The 19,881-nt window shown below is 40.9% G+C and overlaps 1 protein-coding gene across 2 annotated transcripts in view; it reads left to right on the top strand.

The window, feature by feature from the left end:
* MELK (maternal embryonic leucine zipper kinase) overlaps window positions 1-9,777 on the top strand; it is an 86,545-nt gene extending 76,768 nt beyond the window's left edge. For both annotated transcript variants that reach the window (XM_066365648.1, XM_066365649.1), the window contains 3 exons: window positions 533-701; window positions 6,285-6,388; window positions 9,309-9,777. In XM_066365648.1, the coding sequence (XP_066221745.1) occupies window positions 533-701; window positions 6,285-6,388; window positions 9,309-9,486 (451 nt within the window). In that variant the 3' untranslated portion in view covers window positions 9,487-9,777. The remainder of the gene's footprint in view (window positions 1-532; window positions 702-6,284; window positions 6,389-9,308) is intronic.
* The last annotated feature ends 10,104 nt before the right edge of the window (window positions 9,778-19,881 follow it).

The raw sequence follows: 19,881 nt of genomic DNA, 5'->3' as shown, positions 1-19,881 counted from the left end.
CAATTGAGGAAATTAGAATGTGAACTAGATATTAGATGATACTATGACATTTATTTTCTTGGTGCCATAATGGTACTGTGGTTATGTAGGAAAATGTCCTTATTTATTGGTAATATTTGGTGAAGTGTTTCAGAGTGAAGTGTCATGGTATCTTCAGATGGGTTATTTTTAGATGGCTCAGCAAAGATGTACATATATTTAATGTATTTATTGTCTATATACATAGAGAAAGCAAATATGGCAAAATATTTACAGCTTTTTATTGTACTGCTTAACTTTTCAGTATATTTGACATTTAAAGAAATGGTAGGGGAAAGATAGTTTTGCCAGGTGGCATTTGTCTGGGGGGAAGAGTGGTGGCTACATTTCAGTGGGAGGTGACTTCTGTGCCCCCTAAGGGATGAGACGGGCTGGCCTCAGGACACCTGAATGCGGCACATCTAACAAACGGGACACAAGTACAGCCCCCAGTGGGCAGGAGGACCCCAGTGAGCAGGAGGCCCAGTTCCACTGTGGGCTGTTTTTTTTTAAGGTGTCGCTCAGTGGAACTGGATCTCAACCACGCACATGTAGAGGATACTCCGAAAAGAAGAGGTACCAGAGTGTTTGGCAGCCTTGAAAGGGGGTTGGATAAAGTGATCACTGTGCTCACCAGGAGCAAGAAGAAAGGCTCTGCCAAGGATGGGCCACGGAGACTAAAGGTAAGTGGGTTAAAAATCTGTAATGCGGATTTCAGAAGGTGCCTGCTAACTAGACCTTGTCTTTCTTTCTTTTTAAAGAAAAAGTACTGAATGAATGAATTGATTAGTATTTTTATTTATTTATTCATTCATTTAGCATTTAGTTAATATTTTTGAGCACCTAAAATACGCATGTTACTATGCATTGGGCTTCGAGAATGTAGAGGTAAATTAGATACAGCCAGCCCTTTTGAGGAGCAGATAGTTATAATTCAAGTATTCAAGTTTGGGTAGATGTATGCATCACAGAGGCAATGTGGAGGTGCAGAAGCATGGGGCATATATGAGGAACTGCCTTCAGGATGGGGACTTGAGTTCAGTTGTCATGTCTCTGACACACGGAAGAGTCCCTTACACATAGATACCCTTGTAGGCTCTCATAAAATATTCAGTGCATGGGAAGTTAATTTGAACTCAAAGTGTGGTGTATGTGAAGAAAATAGTGAACAACAGGTTGGGAAAGTAAGCTGGCTAAGAGGTTTGGGCCTCATTTGATAGACTTATTATGCTCTAAAAACAGTGATTTTCAACCTTTTTACACTTGGGGACTGGTGACCTAGCTGGCCGGAAATGGAAACACGCAACAAATAAAGTTTGATCTTACTATGTATAATAGTCAACATGGTAGGAGCTGGTGCTTGACCTCCAAACTCCACATGTACGATGCAGTGAATACTATATACGTTTGTCTGAATGCTTTCTGTCGCACATGATTGTAAATGTTCTGCATGGTGCAAAAAGTTGTACGAAGGAAGAAGCCAACAAGTTCCAAAGCTATCTAAGACATCCTCAGTAGTATTATCATTGATGATACAGGCTGGTAAGTGGCAATCACTCTAAGCATAAGCAAATTCAACTAAGATCATTGGTCTATAATCTTTTTACAACATTAGGATGGTTAACTCTTTCACAGACTGGCATGAAAGTTCTGGCAGACCCACAGTGGTCCAGACCACTGCTTTACAAGGTTGAATGTGTCAGTGGTATGGACACTATATTTGGTGGGAAAGGAAAAGAAAAGGAAGTTATTAGCAGGTATAACATACTTCTTACTCTCTTGGATTCTCTTTGAGCTTTCCTTCAAACATCTACTAAATGGCATTTTTGTTTGGGGGAGCTAAGAGGTAAGAGATGAATAAGACAGCCCTTGTCCTTGAAGAGCTCACAGAGTGGCAGTGGAAATAGGCAGTGGACACAGCTCAGTGCTGTAAGAAAAACATGTTCAAGAAGTGTGGGCCCACAGGAGGGAGGAGAGGATGGTAGTGTGCCTTATGATTTGGGGACTGGGTCTGGGTTTTACACTGAGAGTCTCATTTTGAGCAAATCTGGGTAGGTTTGGGGGAAGGAAAATGCCGAGCTGTTGGGCAGAAGGGTGCTTCAGGGGAGAATGTTCTGAGATCCCATGTATATCCTGTCTTAAAGCGAGAGAGAGGACTTTACCCATAATTTTTTTTTAATTTTTATTTTTATTTTATTATTATTATTTTTTTGTATTTTTCTGAAGTTGGAAATGGGGAGGCAGTCAGACAGACTCCCGCATGTGCCCAACCGGGATCCACCTGGCATGCCCACCAAGGGGCAATGCTCTGCCCATCTGGGGCGTTGCTCTGTTGCAACCAGGGCCATTCTAGCACCTGAGGCAGAGGCCATGGAGCCATCCTCAGCGCCCGGGCCAACTTTGCTCCAATGGAGCCTTGGCTGCAGGAGGGGAAGAGAGAGACAGAGGAAGGAGAGAGGGAGGGGTGTGGAAGCAGATGGGCGCTTCTCCTGTGTGTCCTGGTTGGGAATCGAACCCAGGACTCCTGCATGCCAGACCGACGCTCTACCACTGAGCCAACCGGCCAGCACTAGTATTTTTTTTTAAGTGAGAGGAGGGGATATAGGGAGACTCCTGCATGGGTCCTGACCAGGATTCACCCAGCATCCACCATCTTGAGCTGATGCTCAAATCATCCAATTATCCGAGCTATCCTCAGCACCTGAGGCTGATGCTCGGACCAACCAAGCCATTGGCTGCTGCAAGAGGGGAAGAGAGAGTGAAGGGGTAGACGAGGGGGAGAGAAAAGCAGATGGTCACTTCTCCAGTGTGCCCTGACCAGGAATTGAACCCAGGATGCCCACACGCTAGGCTGATGCTCCATCCACTTAGTCAACAAGCCGGGGCCACCATTAGTATTTGTTGTCTTGTCGAACCACTGAGAAGTTTTATGTTACATATGGTTGTTTATTGTACATATATATTTTTTTATTCTGAGATTTCTCTAGTTGGAAACAGTTGTAAAAAAAATTCCAAACTCTTATATAAGGGTAAAGAAAACCATAGCGCCATTTTCCTGAAAAACATTAAAGAAAATTAAGGACATTTGTTTATGTTATGAGAAGCTAAGCAGTTATCAAATACTAATGGATAAAGTATTCAATAGGATAAATTATTTTACCAAAGGAATCACTTAGATTGTGATTTGAAAATGTTAATTTTGTTATTACCTTGACAAAGCCAGTTTAGTTTGGTGAAACAGCTCTGGATTGGGACCCAGGAGACAGAGGGCCCATCACAGCTGGGTTACTTGTTTCTTTTATATAACATAAAGCTGGGACTCCCAAGCCCCAGGCCTGTAGCACTTCCCGTCATGTCAGCATCTGGACATAGCATCTGCCCTGTTATTTATCTAGTGTTTTCTTTATACTGACTCTTCTTAAGAAAACAGATATATAGATGTATAATTGATATACAGTAAACTGCACATAATAAACCATGCATGAACAGTTAACATGCTTTTAGCTGTATAAATGCACCTGTGAAACCATCACTACCAAGATGACTTTTTAAAGACGTATTTATTTAAAGGAAACTATATATTAATTTTTTTCTTTTCTTTTTAATTTTATTTATTTATTTATTTTTTACAGAGACAGAGAGTGAGTCAGAGAGAGGGATAGACAGGGACACACAGACAGGAACGGAGAGAGATGAGAAGCATCAATCATTAGTTTTTCATTGTGCGTTGCAACACCTTAGTTGTTCATTGATTGCTCTCTCATATGTGCCTTGACTGCGGGCCTTCAGCAGACCGAGTAACCCCTTGCTGGAGCCAGAGACCTTGGGCTCAAGCTGGTGGGCTTTTGCTCAAACCAGATGAGTCCACGCTCAAGCTGGTGACCTTGGGGTCTCGAACCTGGGTCCTCTGCATCCCAGTCCGATGCTCTATCCACTGCGCCACCGCCTGGTCAGGCCTTTTCTTTTTTTTAAAATTAATTTTAATGGGGTGACATTGATAAATCAGGGTACATATGTTCAGAGAAAACATCTCTAGGTTATTTTGACATTTGCTTATGCTGCATTCCCATCACCCAAAGTCCAGTTGTCTTCTGTTACCTTCTAACTGGTTTTTTTTGTGCCCCTCCCCTCCCCCAACTCCCTCCCTCTCCTCCCCCCCTCCTTGTAACCCCCACACTCTTGTCCATGTCTCTGTGTCTCATTTTTTATTATTATTATTTTTTTTCATTTTTCCGAAGCTGGAAACAGGGAGGCAGTCAGACAGACTCCCGCATGCGCCCGACTGGGATCCACCCGGCACACCCACCAGGGGGCGATGCTCTGCCCCTCTGGGGCGTTGCTCTGTTGTGTCCAGAGCCACTCTAGCGCCTGAGGCAGAGGCCACAGAGCCATCCCCAGCGCCCGGGCCATCTTTGCTCCAATGGAACCTCTCTGCGGGAGGGGAAGAGAGAGACAGAGAGGAAGGAGAGGGGGAGGGGTGGAGAAGCAAATGGGCGCCTCTCCTGTGTGCCCTGGCCAGGAATCGAACCCGGGACTCATGCACGCCGGGCCGATGCTCTACCGCTGAGCCAACCAGCCAGGGCCTCTGTGTCTCATTTTTATGTCCCACTTATGTATGGAATCATATAGTTCTTAGTTTTTTCTGATTTACTTATTTCACTCAATATAATGTTATCAAGGTCCATCCATGTTGTTGTAAATGATCCGATGTCATCATTTCTTATGGCTGAGTAGTATTCCATAGTATATATGTACCAAAGCTTTTGAATCCACTCGTCCTCTAATGGACACTTGGGCTGTTTCCACATCTTCGCTATTGTGAACAATGCTGCCATAAACATGGGGGTGCATTTCTTCTTTTCAAACAGTGCTATGGTGTTCTTGGGGTATATCCCTAAAAGTGGTATAGCTGGGTCAAAAGGCAGTTCGATTTTTAATTTCTTGAGGAATCTCCATACTGTTTTCCACAGTGGCTGCACCAGTCTGCATTCCCACCAGCAGTGCAGGAAGGTTCCCTTTTCTACACATCCTCGCCAGTACTTATTCTGTGTTGTTTTGTTGATGAGCGCCATTCTGACTGGTGTGAGGTGATATCTCATTGTGGTTTTAATTTGCATTTCTCTAATGATTAATGATGTTGAGCATTTTTTCATATGCCTATTGGCCATCTTTGGAGAAGTGTCTATTCATTTCTTTCGTCCATTTTTTGATTGGCTTGTTTGTCTTCCTGGTATTGAGTTTTACAAGTTATTTATAAATTTTGGTTATTAACCCCTTATCAGACATATTAATTTTTGCTAATTATATTTTTTAAATCAAATTGGAAAAAATATATAAATATTAAAAATATTTATCTGTGTATCATGCAAAGTTACCTGTATATCTCCAGTGAGAGTTTCTATCCCGTTTTGGGAAACCCCACCTTAAGAAAGGTGTGTCTCTTCTTTGAGCCACAGGTTCTTCATCTGACAAGTGAGGTAGTTAGGTGTTTTGCAAGCTCAGCGTTTTATTATTTATAAAAACTTAAATCTGAAAACAAAACAAAACAAAAAGAACTCAAATCTGAAAGACATAGAAAGTATGATTTTGTTTGAGTGAAGGTACTACTAGGAAGGTAGGGATTTCTGTCTGTTTCCTGGACCTATTAAAGTAGTACCTGACACATGGTAAGCCATTGTTGAATGAATGGATAGATGGATAGATACCAATTTGGCATGAAATTATCTGAGAACTCTGTTCTAAGTGATTGAGGGGAAAAAATGACATAACTGTTTTAAAGGAATACTTGTTGCATTCTCACATTCTTACAATTGTTATAATTTTTTTAAATAATTGAGAAAGGTTCAGGAATATGTCTAGCTATATACAAATGAAATTTTCTAGGTCACTTGTTTCATCTTTCCACAGTTCACACTTCAGGACTGTTAATGTCTCTTTTATAGAGTAGGAAGGGAGGAACAGGTAAAGTTCAAACAAATAGACATTATTTAATATTTATTTCTTAAAAACGATTGGTAGGAGAGGCAGATGAAAGTATTAAAAGGATGATATGAATTTAGTTACTAATGAACATGATTTTTCCAAACTTCCCCAGTGCTGTCTTAATCCAGCTACCAAGGGTGGGTTGTAAATTCTCTCAGTATTGTTCTTGAAATATTTTTTTTAAATGGTCTAGATTGAGGGGTTTTGGATCTCTAACTCAGGTAGGATGGTCTTTGTGTTGATGTAAACACTGACTTCTCACCCCTTTCTTTTTCTTTTTTAAGCTTCATTATAATGTGACCACAACCAGACTAGTGAATCCAGATCAACTCTTGAATGAAATAATGTCTATACTTCCAAAGAAGCATGTTGACTTTGTACAAAAGGGGTAAGAAGCACACTGAAAGGCCGTTGAATTTATTATTTGATATCTTTTGAGCTTTGAGAAAACCCAGGTTTATTTATTTTTCCCCTTTAAAAAAACATATTTCTCCCACCTTATTCAGAAAAGCTTTTGTGGTGGTGTCAGTGTTCATAATGTATTCTCTTTTGTTTTACATGAGCTATAGAAAATTTTTAAGTGTGCATACTGTCACCACTTTGAAAGTTAGATTTCTTAAAACAGGAAAATCTTCATTTCTTCCAGTTTTCTTTTATATCCAATTTTTCTTTGATGTTCTATTTTACAGTAGTATTTATCAATTGTAACCTAAATTTATGAGACACCACAAACAAATCAAGGTTTTATATAGACACCTTCTCTTTATGACCTGCCATTTCCCAGGATTGGGTGTTCAGTACTTCAGGAAGTCACTTTAGCTCTTTCCCACTGCAGAGTGAACTGCCATCAGAGCCTCCGTGGTTTTGATCTCATGGTCTGAATAACCTGACCTCTTCTGGTTACAGGGATGTTCGTATTTCCAAGCATTTCCACTCTTTATGTTATGTCTCTTTAAAACTTTATTATTAACACAGCAAAGAACCACTAATAGATTTAACAAAAAAACATTTAAATAGCATGGTCACTCTAGAGTTAAGATTTTAAGAATCTTTTGTCCTGGCTGGGTAGTTCAGTTTGTTAGAGCATCACCCCCTTACACCTAGGTGTGGGGTCAATCCCCCATCAGGGCACAAACAAGAAGCAACCAATGAGTGGAACAACATATCATTGTCTTTCTCTTTCTCTCTTCCTTCCTTTCTCTCTAAAAAAGAAAAAAGGAAACAATGTTTTGCAAAAGTAGTTTTACTTTTCACTCTCCATATGTGTTGGCAAGCATTCCTTACATGGACTTTGACTTTCTTCTTTACATGTCATTAGAACACATCTAACTCACTCTGACCTGTTCTTCATGCTTGGGATTTGCTTTAGTTTCAGAACCTTTAGCCAAATCTACATCAGAAAACTTTCAATTATCTTTCCTTCATTATATGATCTCTTTTAGATCACTAACTGACTGTTAACCAATAATTTGTTCTTCTAATCTCCTGATCAACCAGGAGATCTTTGTCTCATCCTCTTCTTTTTACCTTCTTTGTCAGTGGTATTATTATACATTATTAAGTATCTAATTTTCATTAGATATTACCAGTCTCAGTTACAGTCGTTATTACCTTTTTCCAATCAGGAAGAATTACTTTTTATCTTTCATATGACTAAATTGCTGTATGCTTCATCTTCCCATCAGGAACCGTAACTACATGGCACTCCGTTAGGCATTGCTGACACACACTGCTTATTTTTAAAAGATAAAGCCCCAAAACACATACCTAAGTTAGTAAGAAAAATAATGATATTTTGTGAAACCTCATAATACATAACACATACAAGTAATATCTCCACACTTCTGCAAAACAGTGCCTATTCATGTGCCCTTAAATATTTAGGGAACTGAAATTTTAAATTGTTCCTGTTCAATATTGTTTGTTTATCAAAGATCAGTAAGACAATTAAATAAAACTAAAATATAATGTAAACTAATTAAAAAACTGATTTACATGAATTCAGTTAATGCAACTTTTTAGGTATATACCTAGTTTTTAAAATATTTTAAAAAATTTATTGATGTTGAGAGAAATGTTGATCTGTTGTTCCACTTATTTATGCATTCATTGGTTGATTCTTTTTTTTTTTTGTATTTTTCTGAAGCTGGAAATGGGGAGAGACAGTCAGACAGACTCCCGCATGCGCCCGACCGGGATCCACCCGGCACGCCCACCAGGGGCGATGCTCTGCCCACCAGGGGGCGATGCTCTGCCCCTCCGGGGCGTCGCTCTGCCGCGACCAGAGCCACTCTAGCGCCTGGGGCAGAGGCCAAGGAGCCATCCCCAGCGCCCGGGCCATCTTTGCTCCAATGGAGCCTTGGCTGCGGGAGGGGAAGAGAGAGACAGAGAGGAAGGAGGGGGGGGGAAAGCAAATGGGCACTTCTCCTATGTGCCCTGGCCGGGAATCAAACCCGGGTCCCCCGCACGCCAGGCCGACGCTCTACCGCTGAGCCAACCGGCCAGGGCTATTGGTTGATTCTTATATGTGGCCTATACAGGGATCGAACCCACAACCTTTGGTGTATTGGGATGACTCTAACCAACTGAGCTACCTGGCCAGGGTAGGAACATACCTATTTATTAAGATGTGTTTAAGGCTTCACTTAGTCTGGGCCTTTCCGTTAATCAGAATAGTCAACATGGCAGTTCTAATTATATATACTGAACATTTCAACCATGGGAATGTACCATCTCCTTGGGCTTTTATTTATAACTCTGCCGTAAAGTGTTGCAACAATCATAATTATTACCGTTAGAGAAACCTCAAAAACGTGTCCTTCTGACGGCTTGATGCCTTCAGCTTCATTTCTGTGAAAAACAGAAGTTTCTGAGGAGGTGCATGCAAAAAATATTCTTAATCTTCCCTGAGCTTTCCTTTGTTGTGAACATTGTGGAAGTGGCCTAATGTTCACAGATTACACTGTAGAAAGAGTTGCATAAAAGGATGCCAGGAGATTTCTTGAGCGTGAATGGCATGTATAGTTATGAAAAAAGAGCTTTTCTTTGGAGCAAGGGAGAATTCTGGTAAAGCCTTTTCATCTTTATTCTTTCTTAAGATCCCAATTCAGCTTCTGGGAAAACACCAGTCATACTCCATCACTAACGCATAGCCAGGCCATTTGGAAACTGTAAGCAGTAATATATTGCTTAATAGGAAATAATGGCTTATTTTCTTCACTGGTCTCCTAGAGGCTTAGAAATCTCTTGTATTATGCAGAATATTCATGGTTCTCCTACTAACTGGCTACTTATCTTGTTTTTCACAGTTATACACTGAAGTGTCAAACACAGTCAGATTTTGGCAAAGTGACAATGCAGTTTGAACTAGAAGTATGCCAGCTTCAGAAACCTGATGTGGTGGGTATCAGGAGGCAGCGGCTTAAGGGCGATGCCTGGGTTTACAAGAGATTAGTGGAAGACATCCTATCTAGCTGCAAGGTATAATTGATGGATGGTTTCCATGCTGCTGCCTGAGTGTGGCTGTGATACAGAGACTGGCATGATTGGTTTGTTTTCCAAAGAACTATCTTAAAGACCTATATATGTTTTGTTTTTAAACAAAAGATATTATTTTGTGGATGAATCTAAGGCCAGCCCATCTGTCATGATCTGTTCTGTCTTTTTTAATCATGTGGCTTTGTATATTAATAACTGTTGACTTTCCTAGATTCACTTCCATATGTGAGTGTAAGCTCTTAACTATGTCTCTTTTTAATGTATAATTTCTTTCTGAAATAAAACCATTTGTGACTATAGCAGGCTTTTCCTCTTCTTTGTATTTGATTTTGATTCAAATAAAACCTCAAATGGCTTCCTGACTATTAAGTAGAGACGATTTGGAGTATGTTTTATCTGTTATCAAATATGCCTTGGGCAGAAAAACAGATAAGAATTCATTTGCATAATTTTTCCTGTCTTTGATTTAAGTAGGATTTATTGAGATCGTTAACTAAGTCACAGCTGTGGTTACCAGAGTTAAACAACACATTTAATATGTTGAATAAAAGAGTATCGACTTTAGTAAGTACGTTCGGTCAACAATGATAAGTGTCTGAACTGTGAATCTCCATGAAATGTTACTTTATGGTAATTTTTCTTAAGTCTCAATGTTGGCCTCAAATTTATATTTTGATTTCATTTTATTGGCCTCTAAAGGCTAGCACTCAAGTTATATTTGTAGCGATTTTACCAATTAAACTAGTTGGAGAAAAAATAACACTGTTTCTAGTCAGTAGTCAGGGAGTGCTTTGTCATGCATTTGTTCAGTAAACATTTTTACTAAGTGCTTAGAAGCTTTAGGTCCTGGGCTGAAGATGATGACTGCCCAGTAAACTCAAGGAGGGTAGGGTGCATTAGCAAGGGCAGACGTACAAGCCCGTGTTTACAGCACAGAGGGGGTGATCCACTTGGCCTGGATGAGAAAGGGATGATTTCTTGGGGGAAGCAGTATTGAGTCCTGAACAATATATGAGTCCAACATTCAGTCTAGCATTACCATATGTGAATAAAAAGAACTTTTAAGTGTTGGGATATCCCAGGAAGGAGTGTATATGTGACAGGAGAATAACAAATGTATGAAACAACCTCCCTGAAGGGGGTGGGGGGTGGGGGGAGAGGTGCTGATCTACATAACTTTGGAAATTCAAGGCATAAGGGACCACACATAATTGCTGTTCTCCAGGTGATGATTGTTTCAGGAGGACAGGTTAACAATTCTCATACTTATATACTGGAATTGAGGTCGATAGTTGGGGGATGGCGGAAGCCACTGTTGGAGTGGAGATTTACAGATAAGAAAAGGGGGCTGGAATGATCTGTGTGGTGTTGGATTGTAGCTACATATAGAAATATTGATAGATATGTATATATACAAGTTAGTATTCACACATATATTTCTTTGCTCCATCAGCTGAGAAGCTTTAAAAAACACTCCAATAGCAATAAGCACATCTACTACTAGATCTTGGTTTCTAATACCATCCTCCAATAAAAAGAATCAGGGCTCCTGGGAGAAATGGCTAGTTCCAGGACCAAGGCAAGAAGTGTGCAACGTGAGTCTGGAACATCTATCTTATGGTGCCAGGAAATAAAGAAGGTTAACACCACCACCACATTAGTGGGAGTATGTCATTAAGTGGAAGAGAACTTAGGGTTAGCAGATTTTTTTAAAATTTAAGATGTTTGAAATGGCAGTTATTGAAAAAGCTCTGTTATGTCCTACCAGAGAGATTTTGAGCAGTTGCATATCTTCTAAAAGCTCTAGTTTCTCAGCTATAAAAGAAAACAATAGTGCCCTCCTCAGAGTGGTTGTAAGAATTATCAGAGTATGTGTGCAGCTCATAACACAGGGTCTGACCAGAGAAAGCCCCAGAAGACAAACTTCACAGTATTCTCCTAACTGGTCGCCATGCAGAGTTATCTTGTCAAAGCTGATATGCATGCTCACTCTCCGTACTTTCACTACCAAATTTAATGATCCCTAAACGATGATCCAGTTGACCCCATGCCATTTTTTGAATATTTATTCATTCTTGACTCATTTTTAACTTCATTGCGTTCAGTTATTCAGTCAACATTTATTGAATTTGAACTTCCTGATTGGCTCTAGGTGGGATGGGGGAAGAACACGTGTGTGATCCTGTCATCAGGTGCTTAGGGTCTAAATGAGAAACATGTTGGGCAGCACCAAGACTTATTAAGTTTGTCCCTGGGATTTTGGAGGGGAGGCTGTTTCCTTTCTACCCAATCCTCACTCAGCCCACTTTCCAAGAGTCACCTGTTCCTCTGAGGAGAAGGGTTTAGGATATTACCTTTTAATCCTACCTTGAAACATTGTAAAGACTTCTCTAAGAGCAGCTGTGGCATTTTGTATCACTGTTTATGATACAATGCATTTTAGCAGGAAGAGCAGTGGATTCTGGGACTCAGGCACTGGATTCCAGACCTGGTCCTGCTGTATGACCTTGGGGAAGTCATTGCCTGTCTCCAGGTTTGTTTCTATAAACATGACACACATGCAAACACATACAAACCTTTTTAGGGTCCCTCCTAGCTGATACCACAAGTGACATAAAGGTTTGATGTGTAACTTGGTTTGCTGGATTGTAGTTTCAACGAAGATAAGTAGTTCCAACATAATAGTTACAGACACCTTCCCATGTGACATAAGTATATACACTCAAAATACAATACTCCTTCCAAAGGACACTGGCCCAGACAACAGACCTCTATATTTAGGGTACCATTCTACTGACCTGCTTGGTGTTTTGAATTTCCACTGGTAATATACATTCTGAAAAGCCTCAGGCATTTGTTTGATGGAGAGAAACAACAGGCAGAGAAAAATATTTTGAATTATCAAGCAGTTGTAGGACAGAAAGATGTAATTCTACAGAAGACTTTCGAAGAAGTTTGGTGACTAATGGGGAATTTCTTACATTTGTCCTAAGACACAAAAACCATACAGAAGGCCAGGGTATCTGAGCGAGAGAGAGTGGTAGATTTGGATCATTTATTCTAGACAGAGGAAGAAAAAACAGATTTTTGGGGAATGGAGTATCTCTCAGCTTTTAATATTTGTGTTTTTACATTTTAATGTATTTGAAGGTTAAATTTAATTTTGTTTTGGGCTAGATATCAGAATTAGTTAACATTGATTTGTAGAATTTCAGAGCCAAAAGGGCCCCTTGAGATAAAAGTCTACTGCCCTCTCACCCCACCCCCAGCCCGTCCCCGCTGTGTCCTTAGCTAAGGGGAGGATCTTTTTTTAGTAGAGGGAGATGGAAAGAAATCATAGGGGACAAGTCCAGGTGACAAGATCCACCATCCATCATGGCTCCTGACTACGAACAGTTGGAGCCTTTCTCTTTACTCTGTAGGGTTTTTTTTAATTAACCTTTTTTCATTTTTCCTACTTTAGAATTTCACATTATAGTCCCTTGTTCATTCTCCTCTTTTCTCTTGATAATGAAAATGGATATAATATGAACTTAAACTCACTTGCCCTGGGTCATTGCCAGTGCTTAATAAAAGTGTATTAGTATTTGTAGTAATGATAATAACCCCGCAGATAATGATGTCGCTAAAGACCAAAGGGTCCCCTTGCATGAGGAGGCCCCCCCCTCCAGTTGCCTAGCTGTGCCGGATTTAACGGAGACCTTGACTGCTTAGATAGTCATTGTCTCTTTTAAATTATCAAGGTTTCATGGAGACAAGCATTCTTCACTTAAGGGTTTTGCAGACTGTCTGATGTGCTGGGCTCTGGATAACCTTGTTCCTGTGTCATCATATGTCATGCTGCCTCTTGGAAATTGTTTCCTGATGTTTGCAAAAATGAACTACTTAAAGGAAAACTAAAAGAGATTCCTTTGTTCACTTCACACACACACGCGCGCACACACACTTCACTATTGTATATGATTACACTCAAACAAGGTCGGGGTCATGAGGGGATTTGAAGCTGCAATGTAAGGAGTGGTGGAAGCAGTGCAGGTGACCAGGCTTTGCTGAGGTGAGACTGAGGAGGAGATGTGACAGGCATCTTCAATCTGAAGATACGTGGAAGAGGGACTTGACCTTGGCTGAAGGACCGTTGGGTATAAGGAAGACCAAATACATGGGCATAATAAGAAGCTGGATTTGGTTCAATATGAGGTAAGACTTTCTTCTTGGCTGTCTGGGAAGGAAGGACGCTTGCCCAGGAAGTGGCCTGTCCCCTGCCCCTGGAAGGCTGCAGCAAAAGCAGGAGGGTGCCTCAACAGGGGCAGCTGGGGAGTGGTTGTGAGGGTAGGTGATATCGGAATTGAATCACTTGAGGCTCTCTTCCAATCCTGAGAGGCAATAATTCTATGAAGTTCTTTTTATTTTCTATCTTTCTTTTTATGACAGAGACAGAGAGAGAGACAGAGAGAGGGTCAGATAGGGACAGACAGACAGGAAGGGAAATGAGAAGCATCAATTCTTTGTTATGGCTCCTTAGTTGTTCATTGATTGCTTTCTCATATGTGCCTTCACCGGGGGCTACAGCAGAGCAAGTGACCTCTTGCTCAAACCAGCAAACTTGGACTCAAACCAGCAACTTTTGGGCTCAAGCCAGTGACCCCACCACATTCAAGCTGGTGACCTGACCCCGCACTCAAGCTGGATGAACCCATGCTCAAACTGGCAACCTTGGGGTTCTGAACCTGGGTCCTCCGCATCCAAGTCTGATGCTCTATCCACTGCGTCACCGCCTGGTCAGGCTCTTTGAAGTTTTGACATGAGAATCTAGTATCTGAATTTTACCTTCTAGAGTGGTAGCCCCAGGAGTTTTCTTTTTTTTTTTTTTTTTTAAGATTTTATTTATTTATTTTAGAGAGAGAGGAGCAAAATTATAGTTGTTTCACTTTAGTCGTTCATTTATTGCTTTTTGTAAGTACCTTGACCGGGAGAGCCCGGAGTTTCGAGCCAGTGTTGTCAGCATTCCAGGTCGTCGCTTTATCCACTCTGCCACCACAGGTCAGGCTCTAGGGGTTTCTTGATAGAAAATTCAAGTGTAGGATCTGGCTTTAGAAAGGGGAAAATGGGCTCAATATCTCCTTTAGCCCTGGGGTTATATAACTAGATCTAAGCCCCACACAAGGTGCAGCTGGACCCAGTTGTCGACTATGGCTCTGAAGAATAGGTAAGGGAGCTGGAGAGAGGTGGGAGAGGGAACAATGCCATCAAAGCCAACAGAGGAACCTTTGCAAAAGGGATAGGCAAGTAGTTTTGGATTCCGCAGTGAGGACAGGAGGCTAAGGAAAGTGAGGGGAGCATTGGGTCTGCCCAGAAGGAACCAGGGGTAGTTTCAAGAGTTTGGTGGGGCAGAAGCTTGATCTCAGGAAGACAAGAGAATTGCTGAGAAGAGGAGGTAGGAAGTTCAGATCACATTCTCATGGATTTGGCTGCAAGAATGATTGGGTAGAGGCCGTGGCCAGTTGGCTCAGTGGTAGGGCATTGGCCTGGCGTGCGGGAGTCCGGGTTCGATTCCCGGCCAGGGCACACAGGAGAGGCGCCCATCTGCTTCTCCACCCCTCCTCCTCTCCTTCCTCTCTCTCTCTCTTCCCCTCCCACAGCCAAGGCTCCATTGGAGCAAAGTTGGCCTGGACGCTGATGATGGCTCTGTGGCCTCTGCCTCAGACACTAGAATGGCTCTGGTTGCAGCAGAGCGACGCCCCAGATGGACAGAGCATCACCCCCTGGTGGGCGTGCCGGGTGGATTCCGGTTGGGCGCATGTGGGAGTCTGTCTGACTGCCTCCCCGTTTCCAACTTCAGAAAAATACAAAAAAAAAAAAAAAAAAAAGAATGATTGGGTGGAGGCTAGACAGGTAAGACTGATGAAGGTGAAAATTGAAGGCAGAGGGAAGAAGAGTGACGATGAAGAGAAATTTCTGATGTTGGAGGCAGAAAGGATGTTGGGTAGGGGAGAGAGAGAGAACTTCAGTATAGTATTTATAGTTTGCAAAGTGCTTTTCATGTCCGTGTTGCTATTCTATTCTGTAATCTTTGGATAATGTCTTGATTTCTCAGATTCACAAATAGACTCCATGGAGATGGGACTAGGTTAAAGGGAAAGGTGAGAAATCTTTGGTCTAAAGGGGTTATGAGAGTGTGACTATGGAGGACACAGCACAGAGGTAAAGAGCACCCTTGACTTGCTTGATACTGCATTCAATGACTGTGTTATCTCTTCCCGGCCCCCTGACACTGCCGGCCACCTCCTCCGCTTGTAACTCTCTCTGCTTTTGATTTTATTGTCTTCTGGTTTTCTTACCACTTCTGCTCAGTCTCCTTTTCAGCCTTTTCCTGTCAGTCAGCCCCTTCAATGCTTTCTTCCTACTCTTCGCATTTCTCTAGATGTTCTCCTCTGTCTTGTGGCTCATGATGGCTCCCAAATCTGTATCTCTGGCCCAGATTTCTCTCCTCACCTCCAAACCCCTGTGTCTACTGTTCCACTATACAGCACCATCTAGGTGGTCCATAGGCACCTAAAAGGCAAAAGTTCTAAACCAAAACTTATTATTCCCCCAAATTTATTTTCTCCGATATTCCCCATCTTTAAGGTGACTTATACACCCCATGTTGCCTGGGATAGTCTCAGTTTAAGCCTATTGTCCCAGTATAATTATTTATAACCCCTTCTTTTACTTTTAAAAAAAATCCTTGTTTGAATGATACATTACATGGTCATATTATTCAATTTGGACAATGGCATGACCACTCATTTAAATGTCCATGGGACAAACTTCATATTTATTCTGAACCCTCTCTTGCTTCACCCCCATAGTCTGTATTATTCATCTCACTCCAGTAGACTACGAGCTGACAGAGGGCAGGGACATTGTCTTATCCACCTGATATTCCCAGTGCCAACCACAAAATCTGGCCTATACAAGATGTTCAATAAATGTCAAGTGAAGGACATGAAGATGGAGGTAAGGGATGGAATTAGAAGCCATAGAATATTAGGGCTGGACAGGTGGGCCCTTAGGCCTACTTTCTTATTTTACAGATAAGGAAATTGAGGCCCAGGGTGGTAAATGGACTTGACCAAAGTCACATGAACAGTTAATCAATGCCAGGGTCTGTATTGGACCCGAGATTTGCCAGAATCTGCCGAAGACTCTTCCAGGTGGTTTAAATCTTTGGTCCTTACTCCGTGCGTGTGTGTGTGTGTGTGTGTGTGTGTGTGTGTGTGTGCGTGCGCGCGCGCGCGCGCACGCATGTTGGGGATTTAGGGGTGTGGCATGATGGGGAAGAATAGATATTCTTGCTTCCAGCAATATTCACAGATGCTGAGCAGACCTTCCAAGACTCATGTGAGAGGCATTTCACCCATTTTCTATTGGAGACATTCTTGCCTTCTTAACATGGCAAGATCAGGTTGAAACAAAACCTGACCTGACAGTAGCTCTGTTGTTGTTTTTGTTTTTACCTTAAGAATCAGTTGCTGTGAGACACATCCTCAGCACTGCAGGAGGCAATGATACTGTTTATTGCTCGTTCTGACACCTGCATTGGTGGACATGGAGATTATGGAAAAGGGGCTGTCTGGCTGCCTTTCGTAGAATCCTTTTTCCTGTTCTTTAGCTTACTTCAATTCTTATCTTAGCCCAGTGGTCCCCAACCTTTTTTGGGCCACAGACCGGTTTAATGTCAGAAAATATTTTCACGGACCAGCCTTTAGGGTGGGACGGATAAATGTATCACGTGACCGAGACAAGTGTCAAGAGTGAGTCTTAGACGGATGTAACAGAGGGAATCTGGTCATTTTTAAAAAATAAAACATCGTTCAGACTTAAATATAAATAAAACGGAAATAATGTAAGTTATTTATTCTTTCTCTGTGGACCGGTACCAAATGGCCCATGGACCGGTACCGGTCCGCGGCCCGGGGGTTGGGGACCACTGTCTTAGCCCATTGTTGGGTAATAGGTCATTTGATTTTGAAAACAATCATTCCTTTTTCTTCACTTTGTGCTCCTCATTTGTAAATGAGTAGATTAGACTAGATCCTCTCAGAGTGGCATCCGGCCCTGAATTCCATCGTGTTAAAGGCTCCTCTGCCCATTGCTGGGAGCAGACAGACATTTATATCTCCCATATATATAAAAATCTATGTTTCTGCCTTGTTTGTGGCCAGACTGAATACCTCTCCTATTCTTACACTTGATACTTAAATTCATCATGCCTTAAATGTCGAATCCTTTTTCTTTTCTAAATGCTCTAATAAACTTATTATTTTAACCATTTATATTTAACATTAAAGTTTAATCATGAAGTTGTTAACCATAGAAAATTATTAAATAAGTGAGTTTGGAATGAGCATGGAACAGCTGAAAAACAATAAGTGACTATTTCAGAATGAGCACTTTGCAAGAGAAATTTATGCATAGAAAACAATGGAGAATTACAATTAAGAGCTCTGGGGATCTCAAACTGATTTGTCCAGCTATTACATACTCATTTCAATTTAAATTAAAATTGTAACTATTTTCTAGTCTACTAAAAATATGAGGTGTCACATTAAGAGTTTTAATGGTGCATTCTCTGGGGAATGCAAAAATGCGAGATTGTAGCATGTAAATAACTATACAGTGAAGAGTGAATAAATTCTCTGCCCAGCCCGAATATGATAAAAACAGAAATGACAGTGGATTATTTTATTCCCTCTAGTGAAGCGCAGCTCACACATTAGAGCAAAGAAACAGTTCACAGGGTGTCTAATTCCATATCACTTTGTCAGAGTTGATGGAAAGAACAGCACAAAAAAATTTAACTAGTTGATGAACTCAGGCATACATGAGGTCATATATTTTGTTCCCAAAGTAAAATAATTTTTAGCCACAGAAAGTTGGTTGATATTAATATTTGATAGCTTTGATTCATAGAAAATTGGATTAGTCAAGGTTTTAACCACTGTAGAACATGCTTAAGTCAATCAAACTTCTGGAGAGGAAAAAAGGATTAAGTTAAAAGCAGGAGGTGTGGCTTCCTGGAGCAGGCTAAACCCTGGTACAGTGTGTGTGTGTGTGTGTGTGTGTGTGTGTGTGTGTGTGTGTGTGTGTGTGTGTGTTCATGTATACTAGAATGGTTAGTCAGAGTGAGTAAAAAAGTCTGATGATAGCACACAAAGACTTGGAATTTTACTGTAATAAAGTAAAATAAGATGTTAAAAAAGCAGCATCTGGACATCTGAAGAAATAGAAGAATTAATTATAGTAAGTACCAGGCATAGGAAGTTATTATAAATCACTTTGCTTGAACTTCCTGGTAGCCAAGAAGAAAAGGAAACTAGTGGTGGGTTTCATAATTCTTGGACATATCAATGTTTTCCGACTCCTAAGATCTTGGAGGAATTTGTTGTTCAGAAAAGTGGTCTCTCAAACTTGAGTGCACTTAAGAGTTATCTGGGGAGTTTAGAAAATACTGATGCATGAACTCTGCTTCTAGAGAGTCTATTTAATTTGTCTGGGATAGGATATATCCATCTATATTTTTAAAAATTTCAGGTGGTTATGGGGCACAGCCAGGCCTGTGAGTCAGTGGTATAGAACCTTATGGGAAACAAATGAGCAGTCACTGTTCTCTAGAAGATGCAAAAACTCTTAATACAACCAATCATATTGGTTCGCAATACAAGAGGAGTATTGATTTGTAGTTCAGTGAAGGCATTTCTAAAACAATTCAAATTCAGTTTTCCTGCCATGTAAAATTATAGGCATCTTTACTTTCAGTAAGTCATTTCTGACATTTTGCACACAGATACTAATTGGGAACCAATTTTCTATTTATTTTATTTGATTATTTTTATTTTAAATTTACTGTGTTGACATGGTTACAAGTGTCCCACTCAATATATTACCCTCTACCCCCATCACATGCCCCCATACCCCATGCAAAGTCTCTTTCCATTCCCATTTCACCTCCTTTGTTCCCCTCTCACTACTTCCATCCTCCCCTTTCCTTCTGGGAATTGCTACCATGTTGTTTTTATCTTTGAGTTCTGTGTATATAATTTGGCTAATCCCTTCATCTTCTTTAATTCCATCGCTTCTTTTCCCTTCCCTCTGACAGCTGTCCATCTGTTCTTGTGACCCTGCCTGTTTGTTTTGTTTCTCAGTTTATTGTATTCATTAGATGCCACATATAAGTGAGATCATATGGTACTTTTCTTTCTCTGCCTGCTTATATCATTAGCATAATAATCTCCAGGTCTATCTATGCTGTCACAAAAGGTAAGATTTCCATCTTTTACATGGCTGTGTAGTATTCCATTGTGTAAATATATCATAGCTTTTTTAATCCACTCATCCACT

Source organism: Saccopteryx leptura, chromosome 2, assembly GCF_036850995.1.
Source record: "Saccopteryx leptura isolate mSacLep1 chromosome 2, mSacLep1_pri_phased_curated, whole genome shotgun sequence".
Taxonomy (NCBI): domain Eukaryota; kingdom Metazoa; phylum Chordata; class Mammalia; order Chiroptera; family Emballonuridae; genus Saccopteryx; species Saccopteryx leptura.
This window is presented reverse-complemented; position numbering and strand designations above follow the sequence as displayed.